This window comes from Ipomoea triloba, chromosome 3 (genome assembly GCF_003576645.1).
Source record: "Ipomoea triloba cultivar NCNSP0323 chromosome 3, ASM357664v1".
Classification (NCBI taxonomy): Eukaryota; Viridiplantae; Streptophyta; class Magnoliopsida; order Solanales; family Convolvulaceae; genus Ipomoea; species Ipomoea triloba.
The window spans coordinates 18949342-18969371 of record NC_044918.1 but is presented as its reverse complement, the minus strand read 5'-3'; the positions used below and the strand labels follow the sequence as shown (position 1 = coordinate 18969371).

Genomic DNA, 20030 nt, shown 5'->3' with positions numbered 1-20030 from the left:
GTTTGCGGACAGAAATTAAAGGTCACTTTGAAGATAAATTAAAGCTAGACATGAAGTGACCCATTTAAATAGTATGGAAAATACTATATATATCATATATGCACTTCCCATCTCTACAATTAATTACTTTCACCTAGCCTAATTGGTTTATAACCTAACTTAAAAGGTAATTAGCAAAAATTTGTGAGAGAGCCTATCACATTTCCTTGTACGTAAGACGGGTCGAGTTGGGTCAAGATCAAACATAATACTTATACTAGAAAATGTAATACTAATAACAAATAAAATGTTTATTACTTATATGGAAAAATATAATATTTGTGAAGAAAAATTTAATACTTTTACATTTTGATTAAAAGTATTACATTTACCTTATAAGTAACGAACACTATATTCTTAATTAGTATTACATTTTCATATTGACCCCGCTCAACCCGCCCGAATAAGGATCCGTGAAATGGTCGCACACAAGTGTGACCTAAGGTCACGACGGGAGGCGACAATATGGGGGGGGGGGGGGGGGAACATGTATGGAAAAGGCAAAAGCTTGTGCGAGACCGCCTCACTGTGAGATGAGATCGGTCAATATGAAAATGTAATATTTATACGCACAAATGTCATACTTATATGCTCAAATGTGATACTAATCAAGAATATAAATTTTTGTTACTTATAAGAGTAAATGTAATACTTTTACATTTCGATTTAAAAGTATTACATTATATTTTTCCGCAAAAGTATTATATTTTCCCTTATAAATAAGGGGCACTTGCCAGCATTACTTATTATGAAAAATGTAATACTTTTGATGAAAAATATAATACTTTTACATCAAAATGCAAAAGTATTATATTTTCTCTCAAAAGTATTACATTTTCCCTTATCTCTATTTTATTCCTGATTAGTATTACATTTGAGTATATAAATATGACATTTACATGTTGATTCGACCCGACCCGTCTTAAGGTCTCACACAAGTGTGACCCTTAAAATATAATGTTTGTTTAGTGTTATTTTGTCATAATAACCAAAATACACTATATATACAACTTCTTTTCATATTAAAAGTTACATTATTATATTAAAAATATAACGGATTTTTTTTCTTTTTTACCCATCATGATTTGATGAGTAGTGAAGAGAGAAGAAATAAGCTCCCCTGCAAGTGAGGTTTTAGTGGGTCCTATCAAGAGAGAGAAAAGGTAGAGAAAGTTGGCAGTTGTGCGTGTTTCATGCACAACCAACAACAAGGTGGGCGCGTGCAATACACGCACCGGCTGGCGCGTTTTAATTGTCTTTTTTTTTTTAAATGTCAGATTACGCTCATTACTGTTTTTTTTTCTTCTCTTTTCTAGTTGACACTTCAAAAACCAATCCAAAAACCTCACTTATCCCAATGTGGACACGTGTGTGGTAGGTTAAGAGAGATCAAATTGTAAATGATGTATATATGTGCTAGCAGCTGGCCTGTAAATGTGGTGGATGCATCTTGGTTTAAGTGTGTAAAGATATTTGACAAAAGTATATTAGTGGAGTGTGGGACACACAACTACACAAGAATTATTCAATTCATGTCATGTGGGTCACATTATTTACTTTATTAATCTTTACAGGTGTTCAAATAGATCAGAGGTCACAACTTTTGTTTTGAGTTGAAATAATATGTGAATAATGTTGAAATAAGTTTCAAACTAATTGACGTTCATACCGATTGCATCCAGCTCTGCAGTGGTTTAAACTCAGTTCTATCTCCCTATTTATCTTATGCAGGCTTATTTATGGACGAATGCAGGAAGTTTGTTTCAGAGTTTATTTCTTGTCGTTTTTGTTTCGTTCTGAGGTCACAAAATGTGATTGCTCATTCGTTAACTTCTGCGGCAGTTTCACAGGCTAGCACGCTGTACTAGGACTCTGTCCCACCCGACTCTATTATTTCTCTTCTATAATATTAGAAACCTCTCCTAACATTCGAATGCACAAACACATCACAACCTGTGTTAATAACATGAATACACAGAATATTGACACAAAATACACAGAACTCATCCTCCTAAACATTAGAATGCACAGACACATCACAACATGTGTTACTAACATGAATACACAGAACAGTTGCCTGGAACACACAGAATGATTGCCTGGAATACACAGAACGATTACTTAGAATACACATGATATTAACATAAATACACAGACCGGCCGAAACGGGAAACATGATTTTCAAAAAAAGGGACGGTTAATTTACAATGCTCAAAACGACGTCGTTTACGTACGTGGTGCACATTGTTGTGTGCACCGTGATGCACGGTATAATTTGCCTTTTATTTATGGTTCACATAAATGTGTGGACCATGGTCCATTAAATAATGATTGGTGAATTATTCATGTGGGTTATGTTATCTATTTTATTAATTTTTACAGGTGTTGAAGTAAATACAAAGAAAAATACTACTTGGACTCCCAGATTCTACTCTTTACTTTTACTCACTCACACAAAAATTTGATGTTGACATTTTATTGTATAACCGTTAAAGAAGTTCGATACTCTGTTTGACACTTTTTTCTAATTTATATATTTGTATTCATCAACGTCAGTTAAGATCCACGTCTCTTTTAACCAATTTTTTACCTAGAGCTTACTAGCTTAATTGCATCAATTATATTTGACAAGTTATTATTCAATTATACCAATTTGAAAATTAAAATGTTTAATTATAATTTTTTATAATTTAGGAATATAATTATTGTTTAGCACATAGTTTGATAGTATATTTGAAACAAAATAGTTTTTTTTTTTAATAAAAAAATTATTAACATAGCACACTCGGTTACAGCCAATCCTAGATCCTCATGAAGTCATAATGGCTCAAAGAAAAGTATAAAACTATTGGTGAAAGAAAATTTTCATTATTGCTTCAATTCATCTCTTTCACATTCTGAGTCTTAAAAATTTTGGTCCACTCCATCTTCAATGACTGCGTTCGCTCTTATCACTTGTCTACTAAATACACTACACTTCCATTTCCAACAGCCTCTTCCATGTTTGATTCTTGATGATACAGAAATGGTGGAATCTTTGTGTAAGAAGATTCGATTTTTGCAAGCCTTTTTGGAGGATTCTCTTAGTTCAAAGAGTCTATGAAAATACATCAATTATTTCTCATTTTCACGTTCGAGTATGGACTACTGTATCTCAAGAGTATAACTTTGAAGAAATACTTCTTGACCTTCTGGGTTGTATTGGTAAAAGGAGCACTGTTGGCAGTACCATTGAAGGAGACACCTCTAATGATGATCCTCCAGCAATTGACCTTACTGATCTTCCAGCAATTAGCATCAATGAAAGAGCCATCTCTAATGATCCTCCAGCAACTCGACTGCTTAAAGCATTGATGGATAAGAGGTATCTAATTGTTATGGATGATATATGGAGCACCAAGGCATAGGACAACATCCATAGATGCTTTCCAAAAGAGGATTTCAACGGGAGTCGAATATTGTTAACTACAAGGCTAAAACAGGTGGCCGACTATGCTAGTGTAAGTAACAATTCTCATTACATGCGATTTCTAAATTTCAATGAAAGTAAGAATTTATTTTACAAGAAAGTATTTGAGGAAAAAAAATTTCTTGCCCAATTTAAAAGGATTTGTAGAAGTATTGTTGAAAAATGTCAAGGATTACCTCTAACAATAATTGTGGTTGCTGGGCTAATCACCTCAATCAACAAGGAATCCCTAAACCAGGGGGGTATTGTTACTGAAAATTTGAAATTATTGCTCAGCATGGATACGGAAGAAAGATGTTCAAAAATACTTTCACTAAGTTACTACCACTTGCCTCCACACTTGAAAGTGTGTTTATGTTGCGGGCTTAGAGACCTGAGAACGCGTCACTGGGCGATGTACAGGGCTCGAGGGCCTAGCCGGGGGTACGGGGAAGTTTTGGAACTTTTTCTACCTATAATTGCTACTGACAAAATAAGGATAATAAAACAAAGTTGAAGAAGTTTTGGAGTTCTTCCTCTCCCAATTATCATTAATTCAAATCTCAAAATGCTTATGAAAAACAATCTAAATCCTAAACTTTAAATACTAAAAAAAAAAGCAACAGTCATAAATGGTAACTTGCAAAGAAATAGGAAATCATAACAAATTCAAAAATTATTGATATAAATAGCCTGATGAAACTGGTTATGCAGCTGCTTTGCGTCATTGATATGTCCTTTCAGCGAATGCATCATCACACTCCTCCAAGTCAAAATGCGTATTGCAATCACAAATAATTGGAAAGAAAATCAATTGTAACTAATATTTGTGAAATAATAACATTCAAATAATATTTGTATTCATAAAACACTATTCTCAAAATACAAGAAGCTGAGCAGATCGATGCATGAAACATGATAATGAATACAACACAATGAATGAATACACGAATTGAAGTTGAGCTGATGCAGGAGCTGTTGCTCAATTGGAAACTAGTGGCATTAAATTCACCCAGCCAAAGTTTCAAAACAGCCTTCAATGAAGCAAAGTTTCCACCTTCCCCCAAGGGAACTGCAAATTCACCATCACAGTCTAAGGAGTGAAAAATTCTTCCGCCAGATACAAAGTCCTCGACCTACAAGGTAGCACTCATCAGCACAAGTTTCAAAGTTAATTATAGGTGATGAAAGAATTTTAAAACATTGTGGAACTGATCAATTTGAAAGTGTACTGTAAGAATATCAAGTAAAAGGAGCTGCTTTTACTACTCTAATAGTGTAATTATACATTTATACTCAATTCCTCCCTTTAGCAATATTTATTTAGATGTTAGCGACTATACAATGAACATCTCAAACATCCCCCATTCCATTAGAGAGGGATTTATAATTGATTGAATAAAGAACACATAGAATGGGTAATCATTTTTGCCAGCAACATTGATGAAAGCAAAACCAACTCCACCATCAATAATTGATTTGATATATCTCAAGAAAAAAGCAATAAATTCAAACTCTATCCAATTCCCTTACATTTTAGGCACGATTTGACAACAGAGGCGCAAATATTATGGATAAGAAATTTAGGTTAAAAATCAATCATTCAAATACAAAAATTAGGGCAGAAACTTGATATTCTCACTATAATTCTCTCTGGATTTTTCCCTAATCCGGCCAGCCTCTTCTCTGAAATTATTCCACTCAGAAAATTAACACCAAGTTCATGTTGTTGCTTAAATGAACTCTTAGCCATCAAATCTAATTACTACAACCTAAAAAGTTGAAAATCTTTTCATTAATTTCAAGTACCCAAACACAATCATAATGCTTCTAAACAAATTCAGAACATCAGCAAAGAGAACGAAGCACTAAACTTTGGTCTCTTGTAATTTCGGCGGTAATTACATCTAAGTTTTGGGTTATCTTCACAATTTTTCATCACAAATAAACTGATCATAGAAAGGTGTATTACCTCCCAGGATATCCACCAATTGTCCTAATTGACTGCTCCGAATTCAGAACCAATTGCTTCATAGTGTGTGCCTGTAAAGGAACTTATTAAGTAAAACTGATAAAAACAACAAATGGAAGAAACAACAAATTGATAAGTTCGGCACTTCGGCATAATAAGTAACCTGTGCAATAATAGCATAAAATTCAGAATTTAAACTTAGACCTCTACAAATCATAGACATACATTTAAGACATCTATAATAACTAACAAGTAAACATGATTATTCTAGGACTAGGATTGCCTAGAATAAATAAAATCAGAATTCATAAGCAACATCATATCTTTTTATCTGATACATTTCAGTGAAATGAGTTCTTTAAAGTCTAATGGAACACCCATGTATGGGAAAACATAATGGTCAAGAAACATAATAGAATAATAAACAAATTTCAACTCACCAAATTCGGAGATATGCCATGAGCAGCAGCTGCACCAAGAGTAATGTACTCAAGTATCATAGCCCACCCAGCGACCCTATAGAAAAATTAAAGTGACTTCAAAAACTGTTGAAAACTTATTGGCCATATGGTTGGATAGACAACCAAACAATCGATCTCTTTTAGCTTTCCCTGGAAAATCCATATTCTCTCAACACCAAAATATCTTGAAAATAACCATAGAGTTTAGAAAGAGAGACAAGCCGAGAACATTGAAGGAATTCCTATTTACCCATCTTTGTCAGTAGTGTTTTAGTGGTGGTTATGATGAACCACCGCAAATAATTATTGCTAACAATTAATTATTTACGTTTCCATATTAAATTAGTGGTGATTTTTATAACCGCCTCAAATAGTCATTTAGAGGCGGTTATATATAACCGCTACTAAGTATATATCGCTAAACAATCAGTTTGTTTTAGTGTCATTTTGATCCCTAAAAGGTTTAATTGACGAAATTTTAAACAATTCTATGGTTAAATTGGTTGAAATAAAACAGTTGAAAAACAATTGAAGGACCAAAATGGTGATTAAATCAAAATTAAATTAGAAAATATTACCTCTGAGGCAGTATAAAATTCACGGAGAACAAGTTTATCGTCTCCAAGATCCTGCCGCTCTTCTTGAAAATTTTTAGCAGAAGTCACAAGGCGGGAAGGACAATTCTTTAAATCAATTAACTGCAATGTGTTAATCTCACCAAAACCAGTTGGAAATTCCACCAAAAGATGACACTGATTAAGAAATATGCATTCAAGAATGGGGAAATGATCAGCATCCACACTCCAATGCTTGAGACTTGAATGTGCAGTAACTTCCAAATACTTTAATTTGCAGAAGCCATTTCCTGTTGCTTTCCACTCTGGGCCACAGAAAGCATCCTCTCTCAATTTTAGAGCCTCAAGGTTAGGCAATGTGTTAATAATGGCCATATCCTCCCATGAAAAATGTGTTCCTCTAAGGGTCAACTTCTTGAGATTTGGTGGAAAAGCTTTTAGAAGTTTGAGGTCACATTTCAGAGACCATTGATTTGTTTCAAATTTTAAGTTCTCCAGCTGATGCAAATTGAGAAGACCTTCCATTGAAATATGTGGTAGTAAACCCCAAGGTTTTTCACTTAAAGAATGCATTTTGTAATAAGGGTCATAGCCCATTAAACGAATCCCAAGTTCCTTCAGGTTTGGAATCCCTTTGAAGTCTGGCTCAGTTTGCAAACGTTGAGGTAGATTCAACCAAGATAGAGTTTGTAGATTTCCTTGAACCAATTTTGGGAGATGGAGGTAATTAAGAATCCCTTGAGAGATATGAACATGCCTTATTTGTGGCATACCCAAAATATTATTTGGTGTAAAAGATGCCAAATAACCAAAAATAATGATAGTCTGCAAACATCTAAGCTTACACCACTGGTAATCATTAATAGATGCCTCCTGGTAAATGCGTAGGGCTAAGTATCTCAAATGAACAAGATCCACTATTTCTCTTGGTAGGTAGTGATTTAGAGAATGACTTATGTCCAACACCCTTAGCAGTTTCAGTTTAGAATAGGGAAGTATTATGGAATTGCGTACAATAGAATGACGAGGAAGATATAGAAAAGAACACAATTCATGGGATGTGTGAGCCATATAATACCTTGATCGACTAATTGGATCATAATGTTTATCCCTTAATCGACAACAGACGACCCAACGGCAAACTTTTCGGTCCAAGCTGCTTGTTGCTAATACAACCTCAGGCACATTATGATTCTCATTTGTAACAAACAAAAGCTTCTCCCTCTTAGCCTCTCTCAAGCTAAAGCTATGCAGCACATCATGGAGCTTACAATACTTGATTTTGTTATCAGAATGGCTCCACTTATCAATTTGAACTAGACCTCTATCAACAAGATCCTTTAAGTAAGCATATGCCACTTCTTCCATAGTTTTATTCAACTCTAACTTTAAGAATCCTTCGGCAATCCATAGCCTAATCAACTTTTTCACTTTAATCACCCTATCTTCTGGGAAAATCCCAAAGTATAAAAAACAAGCTTTCAAATGCAGAGGTAAGTGGTTGTAACTTAGTGAGAGTATTTTTGAACATTTCTTTTCGGGATCTGTGTTAAGCAACTGATCCAAATTTGCAACAACATTCTCCCACTGATTTAGTGATGGCTTGTTGAATGAGGAGGAAAGAAGCCCAGCAACCACTATAATTGTTAGGGGTAATCCTTGGCATTTTTCAGCAATATCTCTACCAATTTTCTCAAATTCAAGGGGGAATTTTTTTTCTACAAATACTTTCTTGTAAAATAAACTCCAACTTTCATTGAGATTTAAGAATCGCATGGAATAAAGATTGTTACCAGAACTAACATAGTCAGCCACCTGTTTGAGCCGTGTAGTCAGCAATATTCGACTCCCATTGAAATCTTCTTCTGGGAAACATCTATGAATGTCATCCCATGCTTGAGTGTTCCATATATCATCTATGACAATGAGATACCTCTGACCCAACAACTTTCGGCGTAGTTGACTTGCTAGATCAGAGATATCTAGGTCGGTGTCATTAGAACCGAGAAGGTCACAGAGCATTTCTCTAAGATTGTGTTGTTGAGATACAGTAGTCCATGCTCGAATGTCAAAATGAGAAGCAATCACGGCTTTATCATTGTAGACTCTTTGAGCTAAAGTAGTCTTGCCGATGCCTCCCATACCTGTGATTGAGATGACTTCCAGGTTATTTGAATCTGAAATGAGCTTGCGCTTGATGGTTTCAAACTCATCGTCGCATCCTACCATTACATTGTTGGGCTCTGAAAAACGTTTGGACGAGCTATCAGCTTTGATATTCTGTATTGCTGCGTTTCTTGTTGGCGGCTCTAACGAGTGATTGCGATTGCTCTCAATCTGCAGAATCCTCCGTTGAAGTGATTCAATGTCTCCCTTTACTTGTTTCAAGGTCTGATGAAGACTCTCACAAGGCTTAACAGGTACATCTCTGATCTCTGTCTTCTCGTTGTAGAACAAATAGTGTTTATATAATTTTGATTCAATTTTTCTCTCTGCTTCAGCAGCTACATCTCTGATCTCTGTCTCCAAGCCTCTCCATGCCGGGCAGTTGATGTTGTTCTTCTCAGAATCCTCCAAAAAGTCTTGCAAAAATCGGAGCTTCTTACACAAAGATTGGATCATTATTCTTTCTCTATCATCAACACTCAAACAAGGAAGAGGTTGTAGAAAATGGAAGTGTATTGTATTTAGTAAATTGACAAGAGAAATAGCCATTATATTGAAGGAAGATTGATCCAACACAGCGAACGAAATGTTTAAGAAACTCAGAATATAATGAAGAGATGCATCCAACAGAAAATAAATTAAAGCTTGACGGGAAAACTCCAAGACTACCGACAGTGTGGACACGTGTGTAGTAGTTAAAGAGGGATTAAGTATATGCTAACAGCTGGCCAGGCCTGCAAATGTGGTGGATGCATCATGGTTCAAGTGTGTAAAGGGATTTGACAAAAGTTTAGTAGTGAACAGAAGAATTATTTCGTGCGAATTATTCGTGTGGGTGACATTATTATTTAATTTATTAATCTTTATAACTGTGCAAATAAATAAGTCGTCACAACTTTTGTTTTGAGTTTGAAATAAGAAAAAAGACACTTTTAGTCTTGAATTATTTCACTTTTACAAGTCTGGTCCTTGTAAATTAATGAGAAAATTGTAATTTTTGCCTCTTCCTAATATGTCAATTATCAATGTCACTCATGAATTATTAGTGGTGTATATGTTGCCCCTCAATTTTCAAAAACAGTACATATATTGCTCCTCCCATACCAAAGTAGGGACAATATTTACACCACGAGAGGAGCAATATATGTACCTTTTTTAAAATTGAGGGCAACATTTACACCACTAATAATTCAGGAGTGGCATTGATAATTGGCATATTATGGAGGGGCATAAATTACAATTTTCCCATTAATTACAATTTGGCAACATTTACACCACTAATATTTCATTTATTTTTCTTCTCAATTAAATTATTGCTTATATGTAGGGATGTGTGCGGTTCGATATGAACCTAACCAGACACTATAACAATTGAACCGAAATATTAGGGACGGTTTTGGTTACTATTTAGAACTGAAATAAAATAAAATAAAATAATTGTTGAATCCGGTTCACGATTCTTGGAAATGATAAATCGGAACGGAAACCTTTTAGGAAGGTTCCAGTTTCAGTTTGAACCGCCAGTTCGGTTTCGGTTAACTGTTCTTGGAAATGATAAATCGAAACGTGAACCTTATAGGAAGTTTCCAATTTCGGTTTGAACCGCCAGTTCAAAATTTATTTATTTGTTTATTTTTGTAAATTCTATTTTTTATTTTTAAAATAATCTAAATTCAACAAATATTTTTTTATTATTATTCTTTTTTATGGTTCCAAATCGTAACTAGAACCGTCCCTACTATTTCGGTTCGATGGCTATAGTGTTCGATTAGGTTCGAATCAAACCGTGGTCAACCATAAATATAAGTAAAAATTTGTTGGAGAAGAAAAATAAATGAAATACTTATTTTTAAAGGTAAAAATGTTAATCTAACATAAAAGGGGGGAAAAACCGTCACTCTTAACATAAATGAGAGGACAAATGTGGATATATGAATAACTCATGGGAAAAGTGCTATAAGCATATAACTCAGTGAAAAAAAGTGTCATTTTTTCATTAGTTTGAACAAATTTAGTTTCTCAATTATTCATAATGTTACACTTTTAGTCACTATTGTTATCTAATTATAAAACTACATTAACAAATGATGCTATTGCCAAAGACTTTGTGGTCTAGTGGCACTTGGTGTCCTAATTAACACTCCCACATGGATGATGGGAGTGAGTTTGAGTTTCAGTGGAGGTAACTGTTGACTCGTTGTGCTTTAGTAGTTATGAACGGATACTAAACATGATGCTATTTTTATATTTAAAATTAATATTCACTATTAAAAATAATGTTTTAATTTCATGGAGAGAGTGAAATTTTAACCATTAATATTGATTCTAAATTACAACATGGACTAAAGTTGTAACATAATAGACAATTAAGGGACTAAATATGTTCAAATCAATTAACAAGAACCAAATTAAATTTTCAAAAGTAAAATAATTTAGGGACAAAAAGTGTTGTTTTAAATGATATATGAAGAATGTTCAAATAAGTTTCAAGCAATTTGAAAAAAAAAAATGAACCATGTAATTAGGTCATTAATTAAAAATATTTGCAAATACACACTTTAACTTGGAATGAAAATGAGAGAAAAAAGCCCTACCCTTTTCCTTCGCTATTAGGAAAGTAAGCAACTTATATTAGCGCCGGACCTTGACAACTGATAAGTATATATTTGTGTTATTTTGTTATACATATTTGGTGCATGAATAGACAAGTGATGTGTTTTAATTGTAGATATTATGTTTAAAAGGATCTTCATATGCTTCATTTGTTCAACGAGGTAAAATTTCTCTTGTTCAAGCAAGAAAGACAGATTTTGCATATGTTTTAGAGCTCATCAATTGGATGTTCTAAAGTCATCTTGGCACAAAGATATGTTCCAAGAGTCATGAGATCGAGGCCAATAAAGTTAAAAAGAGCAAGTTGAAAGTATCATGATAATGAGTGCCTAAATGTTCATGTTTTCACCTTGCATTTAACTTCATTTTTTTTGTCATTTGTTATAAATTTGCCCAAAGTGTTCCTCATTTGATTCGTTTGTGTGTTTAGGTGTAATTGTTGATGATTTAGATGAATTGAATAATTTTTGGAGCATTTTGGATGCATGTAGAGTCAATGCGATCCAATTCAATGAGAAGCTATGAAGATGGGGTGACACTCACTGACACCTCTTAAAGAACCAAATTATGATGTGCTCAATGGTCTTGATTATTTGGACAAACAAAGAAAAAAGTGGAGTGAAAGAATATCCAAATCAAGTTATTTTTATGTCATTGAAAAGCTAATTTGAAGGACTACAACTTTGATCGATGAAGATCATAAACACGAACTCAAAGGATTTAGGGGTGAAAATAGTTTAGAAGATGGACAATGTGCACAGGAACACTGCTTATTTGGTGGCCACTGGCGTGGCCACAAGGCAGTGTGCCTTCAATTCTGGGCACGAGTATAGCTACACATGTGCCCACACCCGTGGCCAACCTCTACAACTTTTGACAGCACCATTTTGACCCCTTTAAAGAGGATTTCTTCCACCGAAAAAGACATCTTTCATTTTCCCTATCTTTCTCTAGTTAGGGTTAGCTTAGAATAGGTTAGATTAGTGTAAATTTGTTGTTCCTTTCCATTTTCCAACTGAAGAACATTGCAACTTTGGATTATAAGGAGTGAAAAATTCTTCCGCCAGATACAAAGTCCTCGACCTACAAGGTAGCACTCATCAGCACAAGTTTCAAAGATAATTATAGGTGATGAAAGAATTTTAAAACATTGTGGAACTGATCAATTTGAACATTGTGGAACTGATCAATTTGAAGGTGTACTGTAAGAATATCAAGTAAAAGGAGCTGCTTTTACTACTCTAATAGTGTAATTATACATTTATACTCAATTCCTCCCTTTAGCAATATTTATTTAGATGTTAGCGACTATACAATGAACATCTCAAACATCCCCCATTCCATTAGAGAGGGATTTATAATTGATTGAATAAAGAACACATAGAATGGGTAATCATTTTTGCCAGCAACATTGATGAAAGCAAAACCAACTCCACCATCAATAATTGATTTGATATATCTCAAGAAAAAAGCAATAAATTCAAACTCTATCCAATTCCCTTACATTTTAGGCACGATTTGACAACAGAGAGGCAAATATTATGGATAAGAAATTTAGGTTAAAATCAGGCATTCAAATACAAAAATTAGGGCAGAAACTTGATATTCTCACTATAATTCTCTCCAGATTTTTTTCCCTAATCCGGCCAGCCTCTTCTCTGAAATTATTCCACTCAGAAAATTAACACCAAGTTCATGTTGTTGCTTGAATGATCTCTTAGCCATCAAATCTAATTACTACAACCTAAAAAGTTGAAAATCTTTTCATTAATTTCAAGTACCCAAACACAATCATAATGCTTCTAAACAAATTCAGAACATCAGCAAAGAGAACGAAGCACTAAACTTTGGTCTCTTGTAATTTCAGCGGTAATTACATCTAAGTTTTGGGTTATCTTCACAATTTTTCATCACAAATAAACTGATCATAGAAAGGTGCATTACCTCCCAGGATATCCACCAATTGTCCTAATTGACTGCTCCGACTTCAGAACCAATTGCTTCATAGTGTGTGCCTGTAAAGGAACTTATTAAGTAAAACTGATAAAAACAACAAATGGAAGAAACTACAAATTGATAAGTTCGGCACTTCGGCATAATAAGTAACCTGTGCAATAATAGCATAAAATTCAGAATTTAAACTTAGACCTCTAGAAATCATAGACATTTAAGACATCTATAATAACTAACAAGCAAACATGATTCTAGGACAAGGATTCTCTAGAATAAATAAAACCAGAAATAAGCAACATCATATCTTTTTATCTGATACATTTCACTGAAATAAGTTCTTTAAAGTCTAATAGAACACGCATGTATGGGAAAACATAATGGTCAAGAAACATAATAGGATAATAAACAAACTCAAATTGATACATGTATTAACGGCAGGACTAAATGTGATACAAATTGAATAGTTATGCACCTAATTTGAAAATGTTAATAGTCAAGAAAGGAATAAATGAGAATAAAGTCGGAAGAAAATAACCAACCCACTGAATCACAAGGCAGGCTCAGAAACATTGCTAGACCGTTGCAAATTAAATTAGAAAATATTACCTATGAGACGGTATGTATAAAATTCACGGAGAACAAGTCTATCGTCTCCAAGATCCCGCCGCTCTTCTTGCAATTTTTTAGCAGAAGTCACAAGGCTCAAGTGACAACGCTTTAAATCAATTAACCGCAATGTGTTAATCTCACCAAAACCAGTTGGAAATTCCACCAAATCAGGACAGAGATAAAGAAATATGCATTCAAGAATGGGGAAATGATCAGCATCCACACTCCAATGCTTGAGACTTAAAAGTCTATTAACTTCCAAATACTTTAATTTGCAGAAGCCATTTCCTGTTGCTTTCCACTCTGGACCACAGAAAGCATCCTCTCTCAGTTTTAGAACCTCAAGGTTAGGCAATGTGCTAATAATGGCCATATCCTCCCATGAAAAATTTGTTCTTATGAGGGTCAACTTCTTGAGATTTGATGGAAAAGCTTTTAGAACTTTGCTGTCACATTTCAGACAACCTCCATCTCTTTCAAATTTTAAGTTCTCTAGCTGATGCAAATTGAGAAGACCTTCCATTGAAATATGTGGTTGTAAATCCCAAGTGAATCCCATTAAGTGAATCCCAAGTTCCTTCACGTTTGGAATCACTTTGAAGTCTGGCTCAGTTTGCAAGCGTTGAGGTAGACTCAACCAAGATAGAGTTTGTAGATTTCCTTGAACCAACTTTGGGAGATGGTGGTAATAAAGAGTCCTGGGGGAGAAGTGAACATGCCTTATTTGTGGCATACCCAAAATATTATTTGGTGAAAAAGAATGCCAAGGCTCATTAGTAATGATGATAGTCTGCAAACATCGAAGCTTACACAATTGCTTACACAATTGGTAACCATTAAAACACGCCCTCTTGTCAATGGATAGGGCCAAGTATCTCAAATGAACAAGATCCACTATTTCCCTTGGCAGGTGATTTAGATAACATAGACTCATGTTCAACACCCTTAGCAGTTTAGAATAGGGAAGTATTCTGGAATTGTTGCAGGAAACACCGACAATAGAATGACGAGGAAGATGTAGAAAAGAACGCAATTCATGGGATCGACTAATTTGAGTAATTGGCTCAGCATCTATATGGCTTAATTGATAACTGACGACCCGACGGCAAGCTTTTCGGTCCAAGCTGCTTGTTGCTAATCCAACACCAAGCTCAAGCTCATGCACATTATTATTCTCATTTATAACACACAAAAGCTTCTCCCTCTCAGCCTCTCTCAAGCTAAAGCTATGCAGCACATCATGGACCTTACAATACTTTATTTTGTTGTCAAAACTACTCAACTTATCAATTTGAACTAGACCTCTGTCCACAAGATCCTGTAAGTAAGCATATGCCACTTCTTCCGTGGCCTTATTCAACTCTAACTTTAAGAATCCCTCAGCAATCCATAGCCTAATCAACTTTTTCACTTTAATAATACTATCTTCTGGGAAAACCCCAAAATATAAAAAACAAACTTTCAAATGCAGAGGCAAGTGGTTGTAACTTAGTGAGAGCATTTTTGAACATTTCTTTTCGGGATCAGTGTCAAGCAACAGATCCAAATTTGCAACAACATTCTCCCACTGATTTGGTGATGGCTTGTTGGATGAGGAAGAAAGAAGCCCAGCAACCACTATAATTGTTAGAGGTAATCCTTGACATTTTTTAACAACATCTCTACCAATTTTCTCAAATTCAAGAGGGAATTTTTTTTCTACAAATACTTTCTTGTAAAATAAATTCCAACTTTCATTGAAATTTAAGAATCGCATGGAATAAAGATTGTTACCAGAACTAACATAGCCAGCCACCTGTTTGAGCCGTGTAGTCAGCAATATTCGACTCCCATTGAAATCTTTTGGGAAACATCTATGAATGCCATCCCATGCTTGAGTGCTCCATATATCATCTATAACAATGAGATACCTGTGACCCAACAACCTTTGGCGTAGTTGACTTGCCAGATAAGAGACATCTGGGTTGTTGTCATTAGAACCGAGAAGGTCACGGAGCATTTCTCTAAGATTGTGTTGTTGAGATACAGTAGTCCATGCTCGAATGTCAAAATAAGAAGCAATTGCAGCTTCATCATTGTAGACTCTTTGAGCTAAAGTAGTCTTGCCGATGCCTCCCATCCCTGTGATTGAGATGACTTCCAGGTTATTTGAATCTGAAATGAGCTTGTTCTTGATGGTTTCAAACTCATCGTCACATCCTACCATTACATTCTCGGGCTCTGTACAACGTTTGGAGGAGCTATCAGCTTTGATATTCTGTATTGCTGCGTTTCTTCTTGGCGGCTCTACAGAGTGATTGCGATTGCTCTCAATCTGCTGAATCCTCCGTTCAAGTGATTCAATGTCTCCCATTACTTGTTGCAAGGTCTGATGAAGACTCTCACAAGGCTCAACAGGGGCATCTTCCTCGTTGTAGAGTTGATATAATTGTAATTCAATTTTGCTCTCCACTTCAGCAGCTACATCTCTGATCTCTGTCTCCAAGCCTCTCCATGCCGGGCAGTTGATGTATTTTTTTTTTGGGTGTACCAAGGATTTCAACGATTGAATCCAGTAACTAAATCTCTCACTGAATTGTAGGCACTTCTTTGGGTGGGACGCTGAGGGACAGTTGATGTTGTCAATTTTGGTCTCTGCTTCAGCAGCTACATCTCTGATCTCTGTCTCCAAGCCTATCCATGCCGGGCAGTTGATGTTGTTCTTCTCAGAATGCTCCAAAAAGGCTTGCAAACACCGGAGCTTCTTACACAAAGATTCGATCATTATTCTTTCTGTATCATCAACACTCAAACAAGGAAGAGGTTGTAGAAAATGGAAGTGTATTGTATTTAGTAAAGTGACAAGAGAAATAGCCATTATATTGAAGGAAGATTGATCGATCGAACACAGCGAATGAAATGTTTAAGAAACTCAGAATATAATCTCTCTATCTCAAGAGAAACTCAGAAATTAAAGCTTCACGGGAAAACTCCAAGTCTTCTAATGAAGTCTACCCACAGTGTGGACACGTGTGTAGTAGCTAGGTAAAGTTTGGGTGTGTGCTTGCTTCGTGTAGTGGGTTTGGGTGGGCACTTAGTGGCTACTCACTTTTGTCCCAATACCCCTTTTTGCTTTTGTTGTTTGGAAACACCACACCTTGCTGGACTTTGTATTACTTTGCTTTATGCTCTTTTGTTTTGTTCCGTTGTTTTGCAGATTGTATTTCCCTCTCATTCCTTTTGACGAGTGTCTTCCTCTCATTATTTTTACGAGTTTCTTCCTCTCATTTATTTTGACGAGGTATTAATGAGCGTGATATGATTAAAATGATCATGGTGGTTATGAAACTCATCCTGGACAACCTAGACAACAATAGAAAAGAGCCACTTTTTTGCCATGTTTTGCATTAAGGAAATATTGTCAATGAGCAGAAGATTGGAGATGATTACCCAGGGGTGCCCAAGACTGATATGATTTAGCAAATAACAAATAAGACAAGTACAACAAAGGACCGGGACTTGGTTGATTCAAGCTAAGATGTCAAATATTAAACTAAAGATTAGGGAATTAAAACAAGGCATAGGTAATACAAATAATGTACTTTAGTATAGTGTTGGATGCATCATGGTTCAAGTGCGTAAAGGGATTTGACAAAAGTTTATTAGTGGAGTGTGGGACACAATAATTATTTCGTGCGAATTATATTTATGTGGGTCGGCCCTGCTTGGTAAATGATTGTTAGTTTATTGAATTAGAAGGTACAATTAGTTGATAACATTTGATTGTGGAAAGGTTGTTTTGAGTAGCATTTTCAATTTTAGAATTTTGGAGTTACAAAAACCTTATTAACCAAACATTTATATTTATTTTTTAACCAAGTCAAACAAATAATAATGGTCAAATAAGTCAAATTTGACTGATAGACTAATTATTTACCAAACATGGCCATTATTTACTTTATTAATCTTTTAATAGAGACGATTTTCATACCTCCATCAAGTATCAAATCACAGTATAAGTTTTAGATATCATTTCACTAAGAATAACTCTTGTAATATTAAGAATTAATGCTAGGTGGAGTTAAGCATAAGCTAAAAGTACACTAAAATGTCAAATATTAAACTAGTGCTTATTTATCGCGAGTAATTCAAAGAAGAGTAGGGAATTTAATGGCCAACATTTTATAATCTCTCTGCTAAGTGCTAATAGAGTTTCTTGAAGTTTAAAAGAAGATTTGGCAAAAGAGGTATGGAATGCTTATGAATTCTCCTGGGGATACTTGATTGGTGAGGATTTACTGCAATAGTTACAGAACAGATTTGCTACTTTAACTCAGGTTGAGCTTACTCATTTGATAACCATTTGTTGGGGTATTTGGGAAGCGCGGAATCAGAAACTATGGAGATTAATAACAACCCCTCCTCGAACTGTTGTGCAATTATCCTTGACCTATCTAAAGGATTGGAGGCGTGTTCGTCCAGACTATAATAGTTGTGTTACCGGTACCCGTGCTGTGCAGGATGCGTGGACGAAGCCTGCTGCTGGTTTATTAAAGTTAAATGTTGATGCTTCTGTTCAGCGAGATACGAATCATGCAGGGCTGGGCTGGATTATTCGTGATGACCATGGTATGTTCGTGCTGCTCAATCTGTCATGTTTACTGGGAATTTTCTCTCCACGTGAGGCTGAAGCTTTGGCAGTTCGGAGGCTTTAAGCTGGCTAAAGACTCACGGTTGGGATGGGGTCGTTGTGGAAACTGATGCTGAACTCTTGATTACTAGTCTCCATCGTCCAAATCTTTCCCCGTTTGGTTTGCTTTTAGAGGACATAAGTTTATTGCTTTCAAGTTTTCATAATATTTTCTTTCGTCATATTCGTAGGTCTGCCAAGTCTGTTGCTCACCTTTCGGCTAGATATGCTTTTTCTTATTCTACTAGCATGGCTTGGTTTGATTCAGGCCCCTCTTTTATTTCAGTTGTTGTAGCTCAAGACATGAATATTTCTTAATGAAGTTTTCCCTTTGGTTTTCAAAAAAAAAAAAAGATTTGGCTTCGCCCGAGTAATATTAAACTAGTGCTTATTTATCGCGAGTAATTCAAAGAAGAGTAGGGAATTTAATGGCCAACATTTTATAATCTCTCTGCTAAGTGCTAATAGAGTTTCTTGAAGTTTAAAAGAAGATTTGGCTTCGCCCGGAGACCTCCAGTGTGTTAGACTAACGTGATAACCAACTACACCACAAAACCATTTGTTTGTTCTGAATCACTTAAAAATATTTATCAAGATCACAGGTGTGTTGTTTCACCTTGCATTTTGGTTAGTATATATTTTAAAAAGGTAATTTTATTTTTGTCCATTGTCTTAACATCTTCATTTGGTCTAATATTATTGTGTCATGATAATTATTTATCATCTGTCAATAAAACCGTTTAAATTGCGTTAAATACAAGGGCATTTTAGTTTATTTAGTTCCAAGTGTTAAGTTATTTTCTTTTTTTGTCCTAGATTTGTATACGTCATTCCACTTTTAGTCCTTTTTTTTTTCAAAACACCCTCGTTGGTCCTAACATAATTGTGGCATGATCATTTTTCGTCCTCCGTCAACAAATATATTCAAATGACGTTATTAACCATTCAAAATCCTCATTTTTTTCTTCTAAGTAATAAAACTATTATCAATGCATAAGTCTACTGTAAAATCTCTAAAAAAAAAAAAAAAAAAAAAGTGCAATTGAAAAAGTCACAAGTCTACTTCAATTCATGACAAACCTTAAGGCCCTGTTTGGTAACGGGCAGTTGATGTTGTTCTTCTCAGAATGCTCCAAAAAGGCTTGCAAACACCGGAGCTTCTTACACAAAGATTCGATCATTATTCTTTCTGTATCATCAACACTCAAACAAGGAAGAGGTTGTAGAAAATGGAAGTGTATTGTATTTAGTAAAGTGACAAGAGAAATAGCCATTATATTGAAGGAAGATTGATCGATCGAACACAGCGAATGAAATGTTTAAGAAACTCAGAATATAATCTCTCTATCTCAAGAGAAACTCAGAAATTAAAGCTTCACGGGAAAACTCCAAGTCTTCTAATGAAGTCTACCCACAGTGTGGACACGTGTGTAGTAGCTAGGTAAAGTTTGGGTGTGTGCTTGCTTCGTGTAGTGGGTTTGGGTGGGCACTTAGTGGCTACTCACTTTTGTCCCAATACCCCTTT

The 20030-nt window shown here is 35.1% G+C and overlaps 2 protein-coding genes and 1 pseudogene across 6 annotated transcripts; 1 reads left to right on the top strand and 2 right to left on the bottom strand.

The window, feature by feature from the left end:
• The first annotated feature begins 3053 nt into the window (after nt 1–3053).
• Nucleotides 3054–3690, top strand: LOC116013029 (annotated as a pseudogene).
• A 592-nt stretch (nt 3691–4282) lies between these two features.
• LOC116012467 (putative late blight resistance protein homolog R1B-23) lies at nt 4283–9248 on the bottom strand. The gene is made up of 4 exons (XM_031252006.1): nt 6499–9248; nt 5900–5975; nt 5460–5530; nt 4283–4623 (listed from the first exon to the last, which is right to left on the bottom strand). Exons 1-2 carry the CDS (start codon nt 9208–9210, stop codon nt 5949–5951), a joined length of 2739 nt encoding a protein of 912 aa, XP_031107866.1. The 5' UTR covers nt 9211–9248; the 3' UTR covers nt 4283–4623; nt 5460–5530; nt 5900–5948.
• Nucleotides 9249–11901: 2653 nt separating this feature from the next.
• LOC116012466 (disease resistance protein RPP13-like) lies at nt 11902–19827 on the bottom strand. 5 transcript variants are annotated; one of them, XR_004097143.1, is made up of 3 exons: nt 13834–16741; nt 12887–13289; nt 11902–12357 (listed from the first exon to the last, which is right to left on the bottom strand). XR_004097143.1 is itself a non-coding variant. In XM_031252003.1 (3 exons), exons 1-2 carry the CDS (start codon nt 16691–16693, stop codon nt 13243–13245), a joined length of 2907 nt encoding a protein of 968 aa, XP_031107863.1. In that variant the 5' UTR covers nt 16694–16741; the 3' UTR covers nt 11902–12357; nt 13219–13242. The 5 variants fall into 5 exon arrangements, 4 of the variants coding, with proteins under 4 accessions (XP_031107863.1, XP_031107865.1, XP_031107864.1 ...); XM_031252003.1 differs by having other exon boundaries at nt 13219–13289; XM_031252005.1 differs by lacking the exon at nt 11902–12357 and adding an exon at nt 19618–19827 and having other exon boundaries at nt 12731–13289; nt 13834–16531.
• Between the last annotated feature and the right edge of the window lie 203 nt (nt 19828–20030).

Bases quoted from the DNA above. Each gene is read 5' to 3' on its own strand.
- LOC116012467 (XM_031252006.1), bottom strand. From the start codon at position 9,210: ATGGCTATTTCTCTTGTCAATTTACTAAATACAATACACTTCCATTTT. The intron at 5,976-6,498 runs GTAATATTTTCT...ATTTTTCTATAG, and splicing joins AATTTTATACTGCCTCAGAG to GGTCGCTGGGTGGGCTATGA.
- LOC116012466 (XM_031252005.1), bottom strand. From the start codon at position 19,779: ATGGCTATTTCTCTTGTCACTTTACTAAATACAATACACTTCCATTTT. The intron at 16,532-19,617 runs ATCAACTGCCCG...GAGAAGAACAAC, and splicing joins AGCATTCTGAGAAGAACAAC to ATCAACTGCCCGGCATGGAT. The intron at 13,290-13,833 runs GTAATATTTTCT...GTTCCTTTACAG, and splicing joins TTATACATACCGTCTCATAG to GCACACACTATGAAGCAATT.